The sequence below is a fragment of the Poecilia reticulata genome, linkage group LG9 (assembly GCF_000633615.1).
Source record: "Poecilia reticulata strain Guanapo linkage group LG9, Guppy_female_1.0+MT, whole genome shotgun sequence".
Lineage (NCBI taxonomy): Eukaryota > Metazoa > Chordata > Actinopteri > Cyprinodontiformes > Poeciliidae > Poecilia > Poecilia reticulata.
Window position 1 is genome coordinate 14,864,872 of NC_024339.1, and position 23,306 is coordinate 14,888,177.

The following is a 23,306-nucleotide window of genomic DNA, read 5'->3' on the forward strand; positions in this document are numbered from 1 at the left end:
GTTGCCAGGGGTCTGTGTCTGAGAAAGTGGACAAACCCTCCCACAGTGGGGTGTGTGTGTTTTCTGCTGCGCTCTGGGCTGGTTTCTATTCAAATGTGGGTCAGGGGTGAGGAAGCCTAACGTCATAAGCTTGCAACATGGCGTCCCGAAGGCTGTGAGATGAGCAGGAGGATGGTAAAGAACGCCTGAGAACGGTCCTACCGATGTAAAAAGGTATTTTCAACACGTTATTTCTCTTTACGGTGGCCTGGGAGTGGACAAACAGGGCTGCTTTGGTGTCTTTATGTTTGGTTCGGTCTGCAGGAATCGTAAGGGTATTTTTCCCCCTCTTCTACAGCGTGCCAACAAAAAAAAAAAAAAAAAGGGGTCTCTGCTGCTGGTGGTTGTACATGCTCTACCAGGCTGCTTGGCAAAGCTGTGAAACACACCTCGGGTTTGCAAAACGCTCATCTTGAGCTTTGGTGCTTGATCGCAGAGCGCATTGTTTGCAAATATCGTGGCGTTTATTTTCGCGTCGCAAGACTCCGACGAGAGATGCCCCACAGGACGGCTGTGTATAACAGATAATTACCGGGGCTGGTTGGCAGAGCGCATCAGCGACGAAAGAAATGATCTCCCCTAGAAACACTGAGATGTTTTCTCCAAGGGTCTTTCCCCCCCTTCCTCTCAGGTTAATGATCTAAAACGCTCGGAGAAATTTTCTGAATGAAAATGTGATCAATGAAATGACTTGTTTTGGTCGATTGTAGTCATTTAGAAGCCCACAGGACCATTTCCCAAATGGAATTAAAAAAAAAAAATCCCTCCCTTTGAATTTTACGCACTGTTTTTGGCACCATCACAGGCTAATCATATGTTGGTGTGAACTGCATTGTTTATATGTAGGTTAAGCCCCCTTCGTCTTAGGTAGGGCCAATTAAAATGATTTAACGGGATTGACGTGCGTATACGATCAACGCAATATAGAATCTGTAGCACATGAAATGTCATTTTCAGTGGTCTTCTCGGTAGGCCGATGCGATTTCTAGATTACATTGTATAGCTTGGGTTTTTTTTTTTTTTTCACGGGGCAGGCTGTGGGTGTAGCGTTACACTGACCCACAAACTGCAGTGTTTTATGGAAACGGTGGCGCATGACTTGGATTTCCGCGTGTAAACAAATTTCTTTGGTCCAATTCTGATCATTATGTGGCAGGTTTGATGCGCTCTTATTTTTAACTTGCAGACTGGGCCATTCGCATTCCAACAATGTATGTGCTCAGGTGTGAAGTGAAGGCAGCTTTGCTCCCAAGGTGATCAGTGTTGTTTAAGTACCAAGGGGCATGGCGATAATAAGGCACAGGAATGTCAGTAATGCGTGTTTGCCTTGAGTGGCTCCTGTTTTTCTGTCTTAGTGTTTTAAAATTTTCCATCTTACTCCTGAGTGTTGAGTGGCGTGCATAGTGGTAAGCTGCAGTGTAAATATAAGGCAAAGTGTAGAAGTTTTCACTCGTCTGAATACAGGTTTGTCTGTAAAATGACTGTTGAAATAATATTACATAGTCTTATTTGCATTTCTGTTACTCATTGTTAACTGTTTACCCCTCTTGTGTGTGGAAAGTTTTAGTTTATTAAGCAATGTAAATATGATAAGAGCCAGGTAATAGTTTTGAGCATTGTAGTTCTAATATCATTACCATGTATGTAATTAGATTTTTTTTTTTTTTTTTTACATAGACATAAACCAAGTTATGGAATAAATACAGTCAATGTCTATTAGTAGATTTTACTTGATGTTTTTTGTTGTTTTGTTTACAGTGAAGCACTGGGAGTGTAACTATTTGATTTTAGCCAGTTAATTATTCATATACCTGCTGCAGTTGAATCTCTTAAGAGACACGATACTCAAGGCTTGCCAGATGTTGTTTTGTTTCAGTTACTTCATTAGGAGTGATTGGTGGCTGTGCTTCGTTCGTTTCCCACAATATGACTGCTCACCTTTTTCTGCGACTGGTAATATTCCTAGAAATGTGTTTTTATTGTTAATGCAGGAAATAATGCTGACTTTTTCTGTCAGCTGATGGGCAGTATGCAGCAACATGTGGGGGAGGGGCAGCTCTAATCATCTGGGGAAAAAAACTCAAATCACTCCAGCACTTTCTGTGGTCTATCAATGTTTTAATGAAAATTTGGACCGGTTTTGGAACCGTTCTAGTCATTCCGACTGTCTCTTATACAGTTCATTAAAATAATGTTAAACCTTTAAGATTGGCATGACAAAACATGTACCAGTTTTGAAGCCATAGCCTTTGGTAATCTTTGTATTCCTTGACACCAGAAACCAGCCCAGGCCTATTTTCAACAACCTTTTATCCCTCTTGTCTTCCTCGGCTGCTTGAACCTATAATATGAAGATCCCTAGATGTTATTTTGGCCGGTCACACCCAGCCAGAGCTGAAGTTCAAATGTTCAGTTGTTTTTCCCGTCAGTCTTGTTTATGTTTTTAAACATCAAGGGTTATTAACCCATTTTGACATCGATGAAAGATGCCTCTTTGGAGCATACAGGGATAAAATGATGCACATATTGTAAAGGCTACAAGCACCAAGCAGTTACCTTCACTGTAATTTCATTGCCCAGCTGTTTTACCACCCATTGCAGTTGCAGTCAGATAATTGTGCGACCTTACAGTGAGGGTCAAATCAATTAATTCAGACCATTAAAATGACCAAGTCAACTGGTCAGTGTGACAAGTTTCATTGATTACTGTATGGGCAACGATTTCTGGCCTGCAGGGTAATGTGAGGCCCGTGTTTGTGTGCCTCATATGATTCTCATGATCAGCCGGTTGCCTCACCCTTCTTGTCCCTTCCCCTCCTCAACATGCACTCAGCATCCTGTGTGCAATGCAGTCATGGCTTACTGTGGCATGTGTGGGCAGTAAGAAGGCTACTTAGGCTATATGTTCTGCTGACATGTTGGACGAGGACTTATAGATTGTAGCTGCTCTGCTCTGTGCAGCCTGTTCATAGACAGTTTGGTTTGTTCAGTGGATAAAACACCTCGGGGCAGGGTTGTTGTTCGTCTTGAAGAAGAAGAATGTGGAATGTATTGCTGATAGCCAGAAGGTTATGTGCAGTTTAAAAGTTGGTGGGAGTAGGGGGAGGGCGGTATTTTGTGAAACGTTCTCTCCACCCGGCCTGCTGCTTCTTGGTCCAACCAGAAGGCATCGGGTCGTGTGGGGTTGTTGCTTCGTTTTACAAGCCAGGGTGAAGTGGAGAGGTCTTATTGCATCAAGTTTATTGTGTCAAGACGGAGAACCCTTCATCACATTAATCATATCTCCAGTTCTCGGTGAGGTAGTTGATCACCTCACTGCTGTGTGAGAGCACACAGTGATGTATTATGCGCACTACAGCAGGCTGTCACACAGTTCAGTGAAGGTGTAAGTAGTATCGTTTCAGTCTTTTATCTAATTTCTCCAGGGTCACTTTGGGCGAGCCACGAAACACAAAAGCACCACTGATGACGCAGAACAGAGAGTCGTGCATAAACCAAATCACAAAGTGGAGGTTGTTTTTCTCAAAGGGATTGCAGAAAAAATAAATTCAGTGTTCGTTTTAAATCAAGCAGATCCTTGCAGATCCTTAGCACTCTCTCAGACTAACTTTTAACTTCTGTCACCTTATTCCAAGAATAAAGTCATGTATGGATTTCTTTATAACACAGGAGGAGATGGGAACATCATTCAAAATGCATTTTGAATAATCATTCATTATTTATAATAGGAGCAGAGGCAACGTCACACCACTGTGTGAGAGCAGTCGCCATAAAACAAGGTTTTACTGTTATTCTAAAAACAAAACAAAGTTATAGCTGAAATACATTATTGTCTTTATCACCTTTTAGTAGCAGTTAGCAGAGTTAACATGACTAAGCCTCTGTTTGTATTCCTTAGAGAAGTTAGATCGTTACTTTATCGCCGAGGTTTCTAAAAAGACTCCGTTTCAATACTTTCAAAATCCAGGATGTTCTTTTAGAGGCTGGAAGCTCAGATGAAAAACAGGATAATTTTCTTCATTCATCCTGCTTGTCTGCTGAAGGTCTTGCTTTCTAACTCTCTCTATCGCTCCCATGGAATGAATAAAATGCAGACGTTTAAAAAAAAAAGAAAGTTTTTCTTTTAAATAGCGTCCGACATGCTGCTGACTCCATTTTCACCCACCTCGGTGATGGTGCTCTTTACTCAGTCACTGCATCTATGCCAAAGAGTAGGCTTGTCTTTAGATGCGATGCTATCACTGATTTTAAAATGATTGGATTTTCAAGTTCTGTCAACAGACCATTTATGTGCTTATCTCTACTCCATATAGGAAAGCATATGAAAAATAATTTACTTGATATTTATTATTATGTCTTTATCAGGCTTGAAATGCCTCCTTCAGCACTGTAGGAAGTGAGGAGACATGATCTGACACCTTAGCCCAGTGATGCTGTTTTATCTTTCTTGTATTATCTTCTTCTCATCAGATTAATATTCTTTGATGCACCTTGTTTTTGAACATAATTTCTGCATTAACTTGTAAAGGTTTGGATTTCATGGATTAATAACTCAGAAATATCCTAATTCTGTTTCCATTTATTTTCAGTTGCAGGTCTTTTGCTTGAATAAAACTAAATTATCTGGAAGGATTTGTTGCCATAAATTAATATTGGTACAGCATCAAGTTCTAATGAACATTAAAAAATATATAAAATTAAAGATAATTTTCATTAATTGAATATTTTTTCTCCATTTATTTCTTCTTTATCTGCAATCAGGATTCTTTTTATGTTTCCTATTGCAATGCTTAAGTTAATAGATGTCTGTCAATTATGTATTATTTGGAAACTGGTGCTTTACGAAATTGCAAACGTGCTAAACATGTGCTAGTTTTATAGCTGAGAAATTAGTTCTCTATGTTTTATTACATAGTGGTGCATAATAAACCTTGTGCACCCTCTATTCTCTGTAAATTAAATTACCATGTATGTTTTGTTTTAGGTACTTAGTGTCATACAGGTTGGTACCGTACACAGAGTAGCACTTCGGCAGTTCTCCCAGACCTTGATCTCCTACTGCAGGGTAATTTCTGAAAGGAAAATGTGTTTTGTTCAACTTCTATATTAGAAACCTCACAGCACTGGTACATTTGGGGTTCACAGCAACCCCTGCCCCTCCTTCTCCACTGCACTGCACCCTGAGCAGGACCTGTTTGTCTGCAGCGAAGCCGATCTGCCTGAATGCAAGAGTTCTAACTGACGTTGTTTTTGCAAACTGAGCAATAGCAAATTTAGTTCATGTACTTCCCCCTTTTTAGCCTTGCAGCAGTGTTGTCGTGTAAATGTTTGGCTCTATTGGTGATCTTGCACCTCTGCAATGTTTTTCTGTTGTAGGATGTTTAACAGCTGCATCCTGTTCATGGAATTGGATTGATGTGAGGAATTCCAGTAAACAACCAGCACTTACCATGATCTAAATCTTTCATCAGCTGATATCAATAAATCTCTAATTATTCATTTGTTTTTGTTTTTAAATATCTGAAATACCGCCAGACTGGTGGCATAAACTTTGCTGTTTTAGTCACAGTTTTCACTCCGTGCTGTTATGAGGCGTAGTGGCGAAACTTGAAACTGCTGCTGCACAAGTTACTCAACAAGTTGTTGCTAGGTAACCAAAGAGTCAATGAGTTGATGCCACCAACCTCGCTTAGCTGGCCATGAGAGGTCGAGCAGCTAAAACCTTTCCTCTGCCTACATCCCCCAGAATGCTGTGTGGTTCTGGATCAGAGTTCAGTGAATATTCTTCATTTTGAATATTATATCAAATGTATTTTCTATTGATGTTTATCATGATATAAATTGTTATTGATTTATTGTCCAGTCCTATTTGATACATGATTTGGTTGTATTGCGGATCTTGACATATTTCCTAGAGAATGTAGACGTTTACTTTATCTTTGACATTTCCAAAACACTGCCACCATTTCCACATCCAGAATCTTCTGCAGATAGAGGTCCAATGCTCAAAAAGAATCCAAGAAAACGATTTTACTGTATTCTGCTTAGACTTCCTGTTATCTGTTAAAAGTTTTGCTCGCTCTCTGTACTACAGTCTGAATAAAACGGGGATGTTGACATGCTGTTTTCTTTGAAATGCCGTCTTATATCTCTGAGCTTCATCCGACGGCTGACTGATTCTTCAGTTGGTAGCTATGTCCAACTTGAACAGTCTTGTTGATGCACTGATCTGGTAGCATTTGGTATGGTTTGCTGACAGATTGGAGTTTTGAAACGGGGTTGCTTAAAATCACCCAATACCAGTGACCAGTTGCTTTTTATTAAAGCCTATGTGTTTTGTCATCTTCAATATCAACAACTTTCACAATTCATTAACCTTAAATAGTATACAAAGGAGTTTTTAATTTTATTTTTGCTTTTTATTTGCATCACAGACATTGTGAATGATGTCACATGTGACGCAGCTCAGACAGGTGAACTGTTGCGTGTGTGAAAGCAGAATAAAAGGAAAAAACATAAACTGCAGTATTCCTTTGGGTGCATCTTTGTAACAACAGTAACCAATTTGTAAAACATGCATTCAGAACCTGTTGGCTCTCTCTGTTCTCGACTTGTCCAATACATTCACATCTACTGCTTTTCATCTATGCCAGAATTTAATAATTCAAGGCGCAGAAACAGGCTTTTTCCCTGTACAACCCCAGGTTTTTACCATGCATGTATTTCCCCGTTCCTGATACCACCTTATTTACTTATTTATTAGTGTAAGCTAAGATCTAAAGGTCCAAAGATGGACCGCTACGGCTGCTCCTGCCTTTAGCCATTTGCAGCACATACTGCAAAGGTGCAAATGTAAAGAATGGTTCACTGAAAAGCCCATCTGTTGCATTTAATCTCCCAATTGTTTCTTGGGATTTTCTCACACCTATGAAGAAGTGAAAGTCTGGTTATTGCAGCTTCCATGAGTCCTCAGCGGTTTGGCCTGTGCCCATGCAGCAAGGTCAGCCATGTTGAAATGGCTCTGAGGTGGTTGCCTGGTGTTTGTATTTCAAACTGGCTTTGCACCATCCCCCCTGCCCCCTCCCCCACTCCCTCTGCCCACCAGCGTACTCCTCTTTCTGTGCGTTGTCAGCGTGCGTGTGTTTAAGTGCTCCGTGTTTCAGAGCACACACACACACACATAGACCCATGTCTTTTTGCTCCTGTACATGATTGGCTCACCAGTCTACATGTCTCTGCCACTAATCCTTTTTTGTGTAGATTGTGAGCGTTCGATGGCAGCTCGTTATTGGGCTGTTGTTTAATGTAATCAGAGTGAACGATCGTCATCCAGGTCGAGTATTTCTAAAATTCTCAATCTTGCTCTCTGTTGCGAGTTGATGACCTTTCACAATGCTAGGGTGTGTTTTGTTATTGCGCCAGAGGACTTTGCCTCACCTCTGCCTTAACTCTTTGCTCTCTACCCCCCCACCCCCCGTTCAGGAGCTTACTGCTGCAGCCCAATGCTCCCTCATTCACCTTTGTTGCGTGAACTCTCACTCTGTTAGGTTTGCTTACTTGATTTTTAATCCAGAAAGTCCTTGTAGGAGAAAAAGGAGCATAAAGACGAGCTGTAAATGAGGTCGAACCTGATCATCCACGTCTCTGGAGTAACCAGTTTAATTCAGAGTTGGCTGATATTTATACACTGCTTGGGGCACTTTAAGGCTCACTGGTTAAGTCATGAATCAACACATGGGTATGCTAACCAGATCACCTCACTCTATTTTGTGGTAAACATCCATGTCAGCTCATCTCCTCGTCAGCAGGCTTCTGATAGAGGTCAAGGTTGAATCTTTTAACATGACGTCGCCTCCTCTATCATTAGGCCTTAGTGTTTTAAAAGGTTAACTCTGCAGGGAAGGTAAGCTGATCATGCATCTCTACAAGAGCAAAATGCCCCCTGGCAAGTTGCAGTTCAAGTCCAAGGCTTACTTTGGATCTTATGTGGTGCCAGAGCAGGTCTTATTTCTTCTCCTGATCAGTGATCATGCCATCTGTCAGCTGACATGCCAGCCATTGCAGAAGGATTAGAAACACAGGAAGTGCTTTTGCAGGCTACGTCTTGCAGGATCATCTTTCTAATGATTCGTCTACATTAGCGTTTCTTCTTTGACGTTAGAGCACAATCAGCTGGCGTTTCATCCCAGCTGATTGTGCTTTGGCTTCAAGTCATGAAACTAGTGGCATTTGTTCACTGTTGCACTTCGGGTAAACAGTTATTGCAGTAATGTTTTTTCTTTCTGTTGCAAGAAAGAAAGACATCTCTGGTGATTTTGGCTGGTGACTGAAATCAAATCATTTTCACCTTGATCCAGTCTGCCTGATTACCTGCCTGATGAGTCTTTCTGATTGTAGAATGCATCATGCTGCTATTAAATCTCGCTGACAGTGCTCTTCGGTGTACAATTTGCTAGCAACCTGGAGAGGAAGACTCAAAGTTAAACATGTTCAGTGTCACTAATGTGTTTAAGAAAGAAGCCAGAAGAAGCAGAGAGATGTAAGAATCAATTAAAAGTGAAAACTAACTTCTATGACATGTAAAAGATTCAGTCGGGTTGTGGGAGAGGAAGCAAAACTTTAAACTGATAACAGAAAGGCTGAAGGGAATTCGTCAATGTTGCCCTGTGTTTCCTTTGAGAGCTCAGCCTCTGCTTGTCATGGATTATACTGGATCTGAAAATGGCAGCCATTTTAGAAATCTACGAGTTACATGAAGGATCCAGATTTTCTACGCAAAACACTCAAAGACAAAGTTTTAGCCATTTTAGCTGGAATAATAACGCTAACAGCCAAAATAAGGTGCTAAAGCCAGTTTAAAATGGTTTTATATGACACAATGTATTAAAAGTGTAAAGAAAACCGTGTTGTAACTTTCAGTATGTGTGTTGTATTTGCAGCAGATATACGGAATAACACTTCAGCTCTGTTTTTGGACTTAAAACTTCTCAAGTCTCAATTTTGATATCAGTGGCCGTTGTATTTATATTCTCCCAAATGAAACTCACTTATTTCCACTTTTGAATACATTATTTGATGGGACTAGGAATCTGAAGAGCCATTCCAGCTGCTTAGATTGTGGCTCTTGCTAGAAAATTCAATCTTCCACAGATGGAGGTGCTGTGATAGTGCAGGTCTGCTGTAATATGTCTGTTTTCCTGGCCAGCATCATTAGAACATGGAGCTGAGACTACATGTATCCCACCCTAACTGCATATAGATCAGCAGTAATCCATTAGCAGCCCCCTGGAATCCAGCCGGCATGGCGCAGCACTGAAGGGGCCAGGGGGAGAGTGTAGCTGAGTGGGAGATGGGGGAAGGAGGGAGAGCGAGGGATGAGAAGAAGATGAAGGTGGGGGAGGGCTTCTTTTTTTTTTTCCTGCTCCTGCGCTGGTTTCGCTGCTCTGGTCCCAGCCCCCTTTTAATGTCGGCCTGCAGGAAAAGCCTTTTGGATCCCCCCCGTAAAACATGCAGAGGTGTGTGTTTGTTAAAAGAGACTTGAATGATATATGGCTTCCTGGCTGGCATCGTAGCAGAGGCCCTCTCCTGCAGCACTCTCCTCCATTACCGCCTGCAGGGTCGAGAGCCGTAGAGCCCCCGAAGCAGGTTCTGTGATTAACAGATGTGGATTGTGTTTTCCAACATGTCTGATTGACATTAGAGACAGCGAACTGTTCCTGAGATGCGGTTTCATTCCCAGAGACACGGTGGTGAGGGTGGGAAGATAAAAGAGGAAAAGATGTGTTGCTGAGAGCAGACGGGGGAAGGGAGGAAGACCATGAGGAGCAGTGTCACAGCAGATGAGGCAAGCCCAGGCGTGGACCTGAGAGTAATGATTACTTCAGCTGATTGTATCAGCCAGTCAGACTGTGACAGACCACAGTTTACAATTCTAACCTTGTTGCACTTAAACCTTGTTCAATACTGCCTGAAAAGGTTGCATTCTTGCGTTCCCCTTCCTACGTTGTCATCAATTGTTTTTGTTTTCTTTCTGGTTTTTTTTTTTTTGGGGGGGGGGGGGTTGCCATCTGGTATATTTTACTTTTGCGCCATGATCAGAATGTTAATTTTGAGCCTGAAATTTTTTATTTCTGATTGAAAATATGTCCGAATTGAGGTGGTATTTTTTTTGTGGGGGGGATGATTTATGTGCTTCCTAAAGGTAATACTGCACAAGGAATTCCCCTGGGAACTGCAGAAATCAATTTTTTTCTCCTCTTGCCATTTTAATGACAAAAGACATGATATGCACAGATTAGCCGTACTATTATGACCACTGACAGATTGAGGAAGATTGTCTTTGTTAAAACAAAACAAAAAAGCATTGTTCTGCTGATTAAATCTACATCATGAGTTTACATTGGCATTGCTTTGACAAATGCACCAACCTAAATCCCAATCACACCTTTTACCTACCAAAACCAGCAGTTCCCGACAGTAACTCTTAAATCTGCTTAAGGTTGATTCAAAGACATCATAAAGAATTTTAAAGCCATTTCACAGAACATTTCAAGCAAGGCTAATTGCATCTTTGCAGATTTCATTCTGAATGAAAAATGATGAAGGCAAAAAAACTCTTTAGTGACCTCCTACTGCTACACTCATCAGAGTCACATAATGACATTTATTTAATGTAAGCTAGTAGTAAACTATAAACTGTTAACTTAAAGTCATCTGCTTTTAATGAGGTGGCTTCCTGCAGCGTTCGAATTGATGCATGTTGGGTGTGAAAGGTTCTACAAGAAATTAAGAAATCAGATATAAAATGACACGCAACGGCACAAAATGGTTGAAAATGAGCCCATTAAAGTCTGAGCGTCACTGTAATTAATTTGATCTGTTAAACTTTTTCCGGTATTTGAAGAAGAAAATGCTTGCCAGTGCTGCAGATCTGTATTTGTCCAAGTAGTTTATACTTTTCCTAATGAGCAACAAGTCGTACAGATTGTTATTCAGATTCTCTGTAGTGTTCCTTAAAAAAGTACTCTATCATTTGTTTTCATGCTAATAACTTAGCAGAAAAGCTGGTATGTTTTCCAGACGTTATACAACTTAAAGGTCCTGTTGCCTAGAAATGCCAAAGATGAGCTTTATACCATCTTAATGGCTCAAACTAGTTTAACAATCAAATATTCTTAAAGCTACATTCTAAAACCAATCATGTAAACATGATGTTTGACCCAACCTTTAGCAGTTATCCCTGCTGTTAATTTTTCAAAAACGTTTCTTGTTTATGTATTTTTAGGAACGGCCTGTCGCACTGCATCACTGTAACTGATATTCAGACTTCACAGGAACCATGTTTACCTTTAACCAAATAAATTTGAAAAAGATTTGAGACAAAACTGCCGTCTACAGGCTGTTTGTTTTTTCTACCGTTTACTTTTTGATGTGTCCTCTTAAGACAAATGTGTGCTTTTTACTTTTAGGTTTGCCTATTTTAAGAAGAATCCTCTCCTTCTCTGTTGTGCATCATGAGAGAAAATCTCTTGGTTGGCACAAAGTTAAAATGGTTCATTTTCACACGCATTTATGCCTTGAGTAAAGCTTTTATCTGCATTTCTGTTTAATCTCTTTTAATTCTCCATGCTCTGAATAGTGGAAGCTCATTTTACCAGTATGCCCAAATCCTACAGAACCTGTTAATCATGTGCCAAAGACAGACTTGCTACCAGAGGCTAGATCCACTGCCACTAGTTGTTTTATATCTACTGCATAAAATTGGTGTAAGACATGGTTTTGTCAGAAAAAGTTCACTCTTATACATTGTAGGTAATCAGTGAATGAGATTCACTTGTCCTAATTCCATAAATGAGGGCCTCTTTGGAGGATCAAGTAGTGGTGTCCTTGTCTTTGAGCCACACCCTCCCCCTCCCTTTCTGCCCATGCTCCTGTGTAGTTTTACCTGCTCAGGTGTCACCTAATCCTTCCCCCCGGCCCTGCTGTGCTACCGACCCCCACCCTCAGACAATGGGGCAGGACTGACATTACCATGACCTAATGGAGACGAGAGTGATGCATGTTTCCACGGACGGCACCCCACAGAAACTAGAGTTTCTCTGGTAAAATAGGGAAAACAAGGTGAGAGGAGGAACTTTTGTGAAATGGTTACCTTACCCTTTTCTTCTCCCCCCGCCCCTTTGGCCTTTGTGCGAAAACAGCAGCAGTGTGCACAATCAGAATTTGATCCTTGTAGGGTAGCAATTTGTTTAAAATAGAATAGGAGGCGGACTACTTGGTTCCAATTTCTCTACTGCCATGTTTTCTGGTATCTGGCACTACTGCAAATGTGCCAATCAGAAGGCTGCCGCAGATTTCCGATCTGTAGGTTTTGTAAAGCTTTGATCTGCTGCTACCCATTTCTGAACCATAATATACATAAGACGGCTTGGAAAACTTTTTATTTTCCACATTTCCTATAGTTTGGTTATTATTTATTTACAACATAAGCTGTCACTGTAAAACTTGTTACTATTGTTTTTTTAAACATACCAATTGCAGAATTGATACTTTTCTACTGCTTCAGCAACTTTACTTCGGCAAAACTTGAATTATTAAAAGCCTGTCACCCTGTCTGTTTCAGAAAATGTAGCTAAATCACTCTGAAATTTCTTAAAGGCTACCAATATTTCCAAGTCCTGCATGTTGCATGACAGAAATTGAAATCTAAAGATAAAACAGGAGCTTTGCTTCACTATGTTTAACTTTCTTGTTATCTGTTGAATGATTGTCTCTCACTCTCCTTGGCCTTAATAAAACAGACATGTCAATAAAGAAATCAGCTTCCTTTCTAAATGGCTTCCTACCATTTAATTCTAAATGAATTAAGTGAGAAATGAACAACTTTGTGTACAGATAGTAACTGCATCCTCACCAAATGTTGTCAATGCAACCTCGCTGTGTTTTAGCCTGGTTCATTCAGTCATCAGATTTTTTATTTTTTATTTATTTATTTATTTTTAAGTAACCAGTAACCAAGCAGTGTCCATCAAGGTAAAAATCAATTTCTCAGTGCATCACTACTGGTAGCAATTACTTGTATTGAGAATTTAAGTAGAATTGCCAGCTAAAATGATTGTTTTACAGATGCAAGGTCATGAAGAAATGTACCTTGATTACAATGCGAGTCATATAGATAGTAGCGTTCACCTTTAAGATGTAAACTTGAGTGCAGAATGCTTTCTAGGCAGCAGTTTTATTATTTAACTGTGGTGCAGCGACTGGCACAGTTGCTTTACGGTGTGAATCCCAGACGGGTTTCTGTCTATTTTACAACAACTGCCAACTATGAATTGCTCTTGAGTTGTTCTTTGTCTTGGCCTTGTGAGTGACTGCTGACCTCTCCAGGTTGTACCCATCTTTCTGACCTTTGATACAATTCAGTGTTGTTCATGATCTGTTCAAATGAATGAATCCTTTGAGGGAACAAACTAAAGCATGTTACTGCTTTAAGTGATTCATTCATTTCTCAGTTCAGGTGAGTTCAGGTGAGCTCGACGCCTGCGTGCCGGTTGGGTGGAACTTCTGTTTTCTGTGGCTCATAAAATGTATGATAAAGATTTACCCAGTGACAGATGCACCACTGCAGCACAATTACTGTGCTGGTAATTGTTCACATTGTGACACAATCCAGTACATGAGTGAGACGTGCAATGTACGAACTTTAACACGTTATGTAGACCTAATGTAAAACAATAACATGATTTTCTTCATGCAATGTGCTTATTTTGGACTCAACTCTATCCAAATTAATTTCCAGCCAGTGAAATAAACAAGTAAAATACATGTGGCTTAATGTCTGGTTGTTAAATATATATTTTTACACTGAAATGTAAATATGAAATAAAAAAAATGGAAAATACTAAACACAATGTCAAATGGGAAACAAAAATGTAGAAATACTGTAAATTTGATAATTTTTATGTCCATTAATATCATGAGGACAGGGGCATGTTTTATTTTCATGTGGATTGATGCAACATTAGCCGTTAGCTTGGAGAAGCAGCAAATGACACACAGTGCGATCACGTTCCAACTCAAAGGATTCGCTGCTTAGCACAAATGAACTGTTCGATCCAGTGACTGGATCATGTGAATGTACTAATCCCAGAGATTCAGTTCACTCAAATGTACTGTTGTTCCTGTTACTGCAAAACGAAAATGGGAATAGAAAATGGAGGGCTTAACTGTCATTCACTGCTGCGTGTCTTTAAAAGTGCGAGAGCTAACCATCTTTTCTCTCTGTTTCAGCTTTAGGTGGTGCACGTGTAGGAAGACAGAGAGAGAAGGAAGGAGGAAATGGAACTGCCAAATCATGCCAAACAACTGCTGCTGCAACTCAACCAGCAGAGAGCCAAGGGCTTCCTCTGTGATGTCATCATTGTGGTGGAGAACGCTCTCTTTCGCGCCCACAAGAACATCCTGGCAGCCAGCAGCATTTACTTCAAATCTCTGGTCCTCCATGATAACCTTATTAACCTCGACACGGAGATGGTGAACCCCTCCGTGTTCAGACAAGTCCTGGACTTTATCTATACTGGAAAGCTCCTGTCGTCGTCAGACCAGAGCAGCGAGCAGAACTTCAGTGCCCTCTTGACCGCAGCCAGCTACCTCCAGCTACATGACCTCGCTGCTCTGTGCAGAAAGAAGCTCAAGCGCAGCAGTGGGAAGTCCCTACCAGGAAAACCCTCCACCCCAGGTCCGCTCAGCCGCTTGCGCCTCAACAACCAGCGTCTCTCCTCTTCGACCCCTGCTGTTCCCAACAACCACTACCCTCCGACCCCTTCTGATGCTGACCAGCCACAGCCAGATGAAGGCCTTCGGGACAAACTGTCAGATGATGAAATGTTTGTTGGGAGCTCTGGGAAAACTGGGAATGGGGGAAATTGCAGCAGTAACGGTAATCTCAGCAGTGGGGCAAGTGCTGGAGAGCCAGATCTTGGGTTAGATCTGTCTAAGAAGAGTCCTCACTCTGCTGGCACAGCCACCGACGCCCTCAGCCCACACAGCAACTCCCAAGAATCCCCCCAATCTGCCTCAGTATCCACAACCAACAGTGCCTCGCTGGATGATTCCTCAACCACCCTGCCAGGTGTAGACGCATGCATCTCAGAGAACATGGAGCTAAATTCCTCCAAGACGCTAGAGGACTCCCAAAACCAGCCAGAGGGCCCGCCGCCCCAGAAAAAGACTCGACATGCTGCTCGTAAGAACGAATGGCCCAAAAAAGAGGCATTAGGGTTGAAGTCTGAAGATCATGACAGACCTTTGGTCAACGGAGTGATTGTAGGTCCTAAAGATGGCCGCTCCTCTGGCGCTGGTGGAGGCAGTGGTAACAGCTTTGCATCTGACCAGTCCTTCCAGTGCAAAGATGAGGAAGAAGGGGGAGAAAATGGCCAGGACCACAGTGAAGAAAGTGGTCAGAGTGATGGAGAGAGTGCAGGGGGTGGAGGAGGAGCAGGAAGCGGACACCATAGCGCCAACTATGTGTACCGGCAAGAAGGTTTTGAGCCAGCGTTTGGGGACAACCTCTATGTGTGCATTCCCTGTGGTAAGGGCTTCCCCAGTTCTGAGCAGCTCAACGCTCATGTGGAGACCCACACTGAAGACGAGCTCTACATCAAGGAAGAGGGAGGGACCTTTGTGAAAGAAGAGGACGAGGAGGAGGCGGAGGACCTCTCTGCCCCTGTAGGTCCCTCCAGCTTTGGCTCCGAAACGCGTCCCTTCAAGTGCACCGTGTGCAGCAAGAGCTACAAAGACCCCGCAACTCTGAGGCAGCACGAAAAGAGCCACTGGCTGACCCGGCCCTTCCCCTGCAACATCTGTGGCAAAATGTTCACCCAGAGGGGAACCATGACGCGCCACATGCGCAGCCACCTGGGCCTCAAGCCATTCGCATGTGAAGAGTGCGGCATGCGGTTCACACGGCAGTACCGCCTAACGGAGCACATGCGAGTTCACTCCGGGGAGAAGCCGTACGAATGCCAGCTGTGCGGTGGGAAGTTTACCCAGCAGCGCAACCTCATCAGTCACCTGAGAATGCACACCTCACCCTCTTAGAAACACATCAAGCCAAAGAACTACAGGAAGAGAGAAAAGGAACATTTCTCCACCTTTTTTTCCATCTCAGAAGCAAAGAAATGCACACACAACAAACACACACAGTTCTTGAATCTGATTCCAGTTCACGACACCCTGGCTGAGTGAACGGTGTAGCTGCTCGCCACAGTGCGCTCTCTTGGTGACGGTGGGATCCCATTGATGCAAGGATAGGGTCATCGGTTATAGCGAATGACAAGTGCTCGCCTCTCAGGAGTTTTTAGAGGGACTATTTACTTGTGTCTCTCTCCAAAGTCACAAAGCCATGGTGGAGAGGCACAGTTGGTTAAATGTGAATGTGGGCACCTCGTACCCCTCAGCCGCCTTCCTCTCTTCGTGGTTTAAGCATTAAATCTTAAGAGTTTCTCCCCCCACTGTTCCTAAAACAACTTTTGACCAAAAAGAAGTAGGTGCAAACAAAACTGGCAATAATTCAGCAAAAACAAAATTTTTACCCTGACAGCTTTATATCCTTTATGATGTTGGTGATGCTATATGTATGAAAGAGGAGGGGTAACTGGGTATGGGACCATCTCTGTGCTTTACCTGAAAGTCTAGAAAGGGAGAATGAAAAGCTTTTCTCAGGAGGACATGTTTGTTTGTAGAAGGTAACAAATACTCTGTGTCCTCTCTGTGGCTGTTTGCATTGATGTAGACAAGAGTTTTTATTCAATTTTGGGTTTTTTTTAGATTTGCCTGCTAGAGCTCCAAGGAAAGAAGCTGGAAAGAGAAAACCCCTTGTGGTAGTACTCATACTTTAAGAGCTTGTCATGTTTCAGTGAATGTTTTAAACTGGAAGGTCTTGGGATTTTTCTGGTCAAGTGCGGGTGGGGGGTCGGGGTTGTTGGGCAGGGAGGGAGGTTTAAAGGGGTGTTTTAAACCTAACGCTATGTTCAGTGGGTACGTTATATTTTTCTGTATAGCTTTCCTCCCCTTGGAAAAAAAAAGAAGTCTATTTATATATAGGCTTGTGACCTCGCTACCTCTGATTACTCTATGAACTCTGTCGATTTAGTTAAAAGTTGCTTATGTAATTAATTGTAAAAAGTGTGTAGATTATGTAACTTCTCACCCAATGCTTTAACCTGCCCATCTCTCAACACAGGTTTTTGATGCTCATAGATTTTACACATTCTGATTGTCTCTAGCTGATATTTGTACTTGTCAAGATATAACTTTTCTTTTCTTTTTTTTTTATTATTTTCATGTTTTTGGGACCCGGGTCACCGTGGCCCCCAATTCAAAGTGTACTGTAGCGTCCAGCCTGGAGCAAATAGTGGTTCGTTGGTTAGTTTTAGATGTATAGTGTTCCAAAGATCTTATGAATGTCGAGGAGAACTGAACTAACTAACAAACATTGCTAGACAAGTTCATAACCAAAGTTTAAAAAAAAAAGATGTACTTAAGATATATAGCAAACTAAATTATTTCTCTTTTGATTTCTTTTTTTGCTGTATAAAACAAAATATGAATTATCTTCTAAAGTCCAGACAAAGAAATCCACTCTTTTTGTGATTGTTTTGGCCAATAACTCTGAGGCTGGTGATGGTTCTTGTGGTTTTTCAAGGAAAAGCTTGTGCTGATTGGTGGGCTGGTGGGGACGTAAACACTTTGCCACCTGGTGGGGTTCTGGAGGGACTGGTAAAGTCTAAGACATGTTCACTGAGCACGTTTATCCCATTTCTGTTGTTTTGTTTGTAACCAGAGTCCTTATCACTTTATATTCTCTGACTTTTAAAAACAGGACCTGATGACAGTTTGTGTTCTGTTCAGACCAAAAAAAAAAGAAAAAGAAGAAGAAAAAAAAAAGAATAGGATCTATAATCAGAATTTTAATGTGAAGTTTTAAGTTACTCAAGTCTTTTCAGTTTTTCTGAGCCGAATTTGCGAAAACTTGTCATTTAAAAAAAAGAAAGGAGAAGCAGAAATGCACTGGACAGCTTTATAGTTATATCACTAAAGATGACTTAAATTATTTTGAACTGTTGGTGATGTACATCTTTCATTATATTTTTAGATGTACCTCAACAACAGCGACCAGAGACTGGCTCTGGGTCACTTCGCCCCTTCGCTAATTTGTACCTCAGTCTCATCTCTTCCTGTGTACCTGAAGCTTGTAGTTCACACTGTGATTTCAAAAACCCGACTGGACTAGAACATGTCAGGCTGTGCAAACTTGATGTATCATCCTGATAGTAATCCTTGTCATACTGTAAGAAGACTGTGTGTGCAATTAATTGCTAGCGCAGGGTAACAAACACTAGTATCAGTCCAACGATGCCTGGACAACAAGCTACAGGCTTTAACTCTTTCAAGCTCTGAAAAGGAGAGGAGTATGCAGAAAATTAGACGGCTGTGTAAGCGCTGATGACTGCAGAAAGGAGGACAGTAATAAGTTAGTTCTTGCTGCAATCAAACGGCAGGATTTTCCCAGGAAACTTCTGATTGTACCTAAAATATTTGTGGGGGGGCAGCTTTGGTTATGCGCCTGCAAAGTTGTAGGTTGTTTCAGAAGGTAAATTAATTGCACATTGGGAATCGAGTTTTGAACTATTGGATATTTTTTATTTTTACTTCAAGTTGTGCATTTTTCATGGACAAATGGTTGTAAATCTACCGACATCTCAGTGTAATGCCTAAGGTTCTTGTCCCTGTTTGGGTCACAACCACAAATCAATAAAGACCAAAACTTCAAATGTACAAAATGGCAAAGGGGCGAATTATTTAGTACTCGTAGGGAATGGCTTGTTTCTTTGTTCGTTTCTCTGCCCAGTGTATCTACTCTGAAAACTCACTGTGGATCATTAACCCTCACCGCAAGTTTTTGGTATAGGCATTCCTCTGTAATGTTGAATTTTAAATACCCTCTTGAGTTTATATTTTTTGGTTATACTTCCTTCATCCTCTTGTTAAGGTCTGTGAAATGTTTTTTACAGCGTTGCAGCTGAAGCTCCGTTTGTCGGTACCTGCATCCTGGACTCCCAGAGTTATTACCTAATTTAACATTGACTTTCTTGTTGTTGTGCATGGTACACGGGAATTTTTCACACTCCCCTCCCCCCTTCAAACAACAACCATGTTATTTATCACCTGTGACCTCTCTTGGCTAAAGAGGGAGTCCTCAATGCATTGCCTTCAAACGTTATTGTACTTGTCAGCACTAGGTGCACTGCAGCACGATGTCTGTAATGCAAAAGGTGTTTGTACATTATCTTTAGCCATCTCTGCAAAGATTTTTTTTTTTGCAGCTGCATTTGAATGCTTGCTTGTTTGTCAAAACGAAGAAGAAAAAAAAAACTCCAAACTGTGACCATACTACTACTATTACTACTAGTACTACTACTCTTCAAGTACTTCAGGGATTGTTCTGCGTGTGTGAACACAGGCTCTCAGCTACATTTGTTAGATAAAGCGTTGTATCAGTTTCTCTGTATTTTAGACTTTGGAGAAGCAAAAAAAAAAAACACTAGTTTCATATTAAGGTGAATAGGGGGGAATCTTTTTCAACTAACACAAAAAGCCTTGACAAAAGGCGAGGCAGCTCAAAACAAAGTCTACATTTTTAGTTAGTTACACAGTACGTGCAGAAATGGGTGCAAAGTTGTACAAAAAAAACTTAGAAGAAAGAAATAATAAAAAAAAAAGCTCATACCCAAATTCACAAACTATTTTTTAAACCAAAGCACATTTGAATGATTATGGAACCATGTGTGGCTCTAAAAAATAAAAATAAAAAAAACAAACAAAAAAAGAAACATATGTATTTATCTCATTGTTTACATGAACTTTTACAGTTTTACAGACCTCACTCGAGGCTCGGCCAGTCAAAGATTTATTTTATTTGACTTTATCTCGTGTGTGCGCGTGTAATTAAGACGCTTTTCCACAGACGTTGCTGCCAAAACAGAAGCATAGCATTAAACATGGGGTGAACTGCTGCATATTCAATTAGGGGGAGGGTGTGTGGTGTCTCCTCCCTGCCAGCTGGCTCTGGGGTGACCCTGCACCCCGTTCTCCTGCCCTCTGGCCCGTCTTCAGATGGGACTACAGGGAGTGGTGGGGGGAGTGGGCAGTGCATCCTTGACGTATTAATCAAAAAGGCATTGTTGGTCAGGGTCTGTTAGCGTAATGTTGCCTCTGTGTTTATAAAAACACGCTCGAGGCGTTGCTCCTCTGCTTAAGCCTTTCTAAATGGTCATCTAACATGGTACACCTCTTACCGGCCGCTGTTTTTAAAACCTATTCGGAGAATGTAGCATGGTTTTTCTTCTTTTTTTTTTTTTTTTACTTCTTTCTTTTTGTTCTTTGCATGTAAACGGGCTCATCAGGTAGTCTTAACTGTGAATCTTGCTTGTTTTTGTTTTGAACTTTTACATTTTCCTGTGTTCTGTGGACAAAAGCAGCACAAACCTCTGGCTGGCCGAGCCTCAAACAACATTGGCGCAAACACTTTTCGACAGTGTTCTCTCTGTTTTTGTTTTTTTTTGTTTGTTTTGTTTTTTATCAAATGTCTATTGTCGGTGATGAATGTATTTATTTCCGGGGCCTGCCCTCACCTCTATAAATAATTTTCTCAGTGTGTGAGACTGAGGTGGAGGCGAGACCCCCTATTTTTTTTTTTTTTTATTGTTTTTGTTTTGATAACTTTCAAGCTGAATCTTAAATGAGACTCAAACATAGCCATTAACCACAATCTGTGAAGATTTTTTTGTGTGTGTGGGAGAGCTGATGTATGTTTTTTTTTCCAACTTAAAAGAAAATGGTCTATGGCATTTACACCTGACAGTCTGTAGAGTTTTTTTTTTTTATTTCATTTGTTTAATTGAGTGGGATGTTTTTTCCCCCACATTGTCTTGAGTTCTCACTAACTGGACACAGAGAGGATGTGAACTTTGACCTCCTCCTGTGTGGTTGTTTGTGGACCTGAGCAGGACGCTGTTGCTGCCTGTGCAGAGCGGAGGCTACTGTATGTTTTAAAACTTGCTCTCCCTGGGTGTTGCCATGCTGCTGATGCTGAAGAAAATAAAACTATATAAAGCAGAAACATGCACATAATTCATGTTTTTCCTCTTGAACATTAAGTCTCTTGTCTTAAGCTTCCACCTTTCTTTTGTTTTCAGTGTCTCTTATCTCCACTTTAGCATATGTGTTTTGTTTTAGAAATGTTGGATGAGATAGCTTTACTAAGTGCACTTTGTATGTTTTCTAAAGCTTCTGAAAGGACTCAGAAGTTCTCATATCGGCTCCAATTTACCCGACGGTTTCTTCTTTCTCTTCTTACCTCATCATTGTTATTGTTTGCTAATATTAACTAAAACCCATATCATTATGCAGTGTTAGAAAAGCTTTAAAATAACACATGAAGCGGGAAACCCCTCAGAGAGTGCGCAGCTCTCAGTGTTCTTTTTGTTACTCTTTAGCGACTTTGCGATCCACCTTTTCCTTTAATCTGTGATATTACGAAGGGGCTGTTCTGTCTAGTTATTTTGTAAGTGATCCTTACCTTGGCAGGCTGAACCAAAGCTAGTTTATAAAGCAGCCTTCAGTGCTATTAAACCCTGTTTTAAGCTTTATTGCCCCTTGCTTTATCTCGGATACACCTGACGCCTGCTTCGAGCCCTTTTGGGTCTCTGTAATCTTTACTGCACAGAGGCCTCTATACTCTGCTCTGCTGCATTTTTCAGTGTTTACTGTACCTCCAGTGACACCAAAATACCTCAAAATCTTCCAGTGTTTACAGACAAATGCTGTCTTGCCATTACATTGATGCCGTTTTGTTTTTCTTGCCGTCCATCTGTAACCAAAAAGAGTTTATAGAACCGTATTTTCATACAAAACATTTTCTTTACATATTTCTACGAGTTTATTATGGCACACTGTCACCTTGCTGTGCACTACATTCACAGACGGACATGATTAGCTGCTAAATGTAAAGTTAGTACTTGAGGAGTTGACTGGTGGAGCCGGGTACATCGAGCTTCCTTGCTGGTTTTCTTCAAGAACAGCCTCTCAATAATGTATCAGGATCTATGGGGCTGAGAGGCTCTGGAATGGACCTGTAGGGTCTTTGCTGTTGAATAATTAAAAGGGCAAGAATCCCTTCCCCTTTGGCAAACACGCATCTCATGCAAAAGGTGCACACGCCCAGGTGCGCTTTTTTTTTTTTTCTGCCATGTGTTAATGCAGACCTCCTTCGCAAACACAGATGCCACTGTCTAAGTCTGCAAGCGTGGCCTAAAACCATGCGCACACACCACCAGTATTTAAAGGGAGGTTTCATGACCCTTGTTGTGGCTTTTGGCAGCACCCAGGCTGGGCTCTCTCTCTATCTCTGTCTCTATCTCTCTCTCTTTTTCTCCACTCCTCAGAGAGCTCGTATTCAGGTCAGAGCCACCGCTGTGTGTAGCGATCGGGCTCGCAAACTCAAAGTGTCATAAAAGTGTAATACAGCTGACCTCAGCACTCACAACCTTGCAGTCTTAATGTACAGCAGTGAGGAAGAATAAACTGTTATTTTATGATCTTTTCATTAAAAGCTTGATTGAAAACCAAAACTATTGTCTTTTGTGTTCTTTATAGAGATTTTACCTTAAAGATCAACACAAAGTAGAATATATTTGTGAGGGTGAGTGTCTCTAAATAAAATTAAGGTTAACAATTATCTTTAGAGCTGACTCTATGTATTAACAAAGTGAAACTGTGTGTTTAGTACAACTGTAAACATTAAACAGAATCATGAAGACCAAGCAACACAACAGACTGGGCAAGAATAAAGTTTAATCTGGGATAAAATCTTAAAACACAGAAAACAGGTGGAACAAGATGCTGTGGTCCGTTGACACCAAAATATGTTTGTCAGGCATGTAACATAAACCCTGCACATCCTCCGTCCTCGCCATTACATATGGTGGTGGCAGCATCATGCTGTTTCTTCAGGGACAGGAAAACTGGATGGTGGAAAAATACTAGGAAATCTTATGAAATAATTAAGGGACTGCAAAGCTTAAAACTGAGTCTTCCATTCAAACAGAATGTTCCCCAAAAAGTACAGCTGTGTTAGAATGGCCCAGTTAAAGTCTTTTTAAGAGCCAGTAACTGGCAAAATGTAAAAACTGATGGGTTTTTTATGC

At 41.2% G+C, this 23,306-nt stretch overlaps 1 protein-coding gene across 1 annotated transcript; it reads left to right on the forward strand.

Moving 5' to 3' along the window:
- Positions 1-22,730, forward strand: hic2 (hypermethylated in cancer 2). Its single transcript, XM_008418120.2, has 2 exons — positions 1-213; positions 14,329-22,730. The coding sequence occupies exon 2, from the start codon at positions 14,377-14,379 to the stop codon at positions 16,135-16,137; it is 1,761 nt and encodes a 586-aa protein (XP_008416342.1). The 5' UTR covers positions 1-213; positions 14,329-14,376; the 3' UTR covers positions 16,138-22,730.
- The last annotated feature ends 576 nt before the right edge of the window (positions 22,731-23,306 follow it).

Excerpts from the sequence above, each read along its gene's own strand:
- hic2 (XM_008418120.2), top strand. The coding sequence starts at position 14,377 with ATGGAACTGCCAAATCATGCCAAACAACTGCTGCTGCAACTCAACCAG.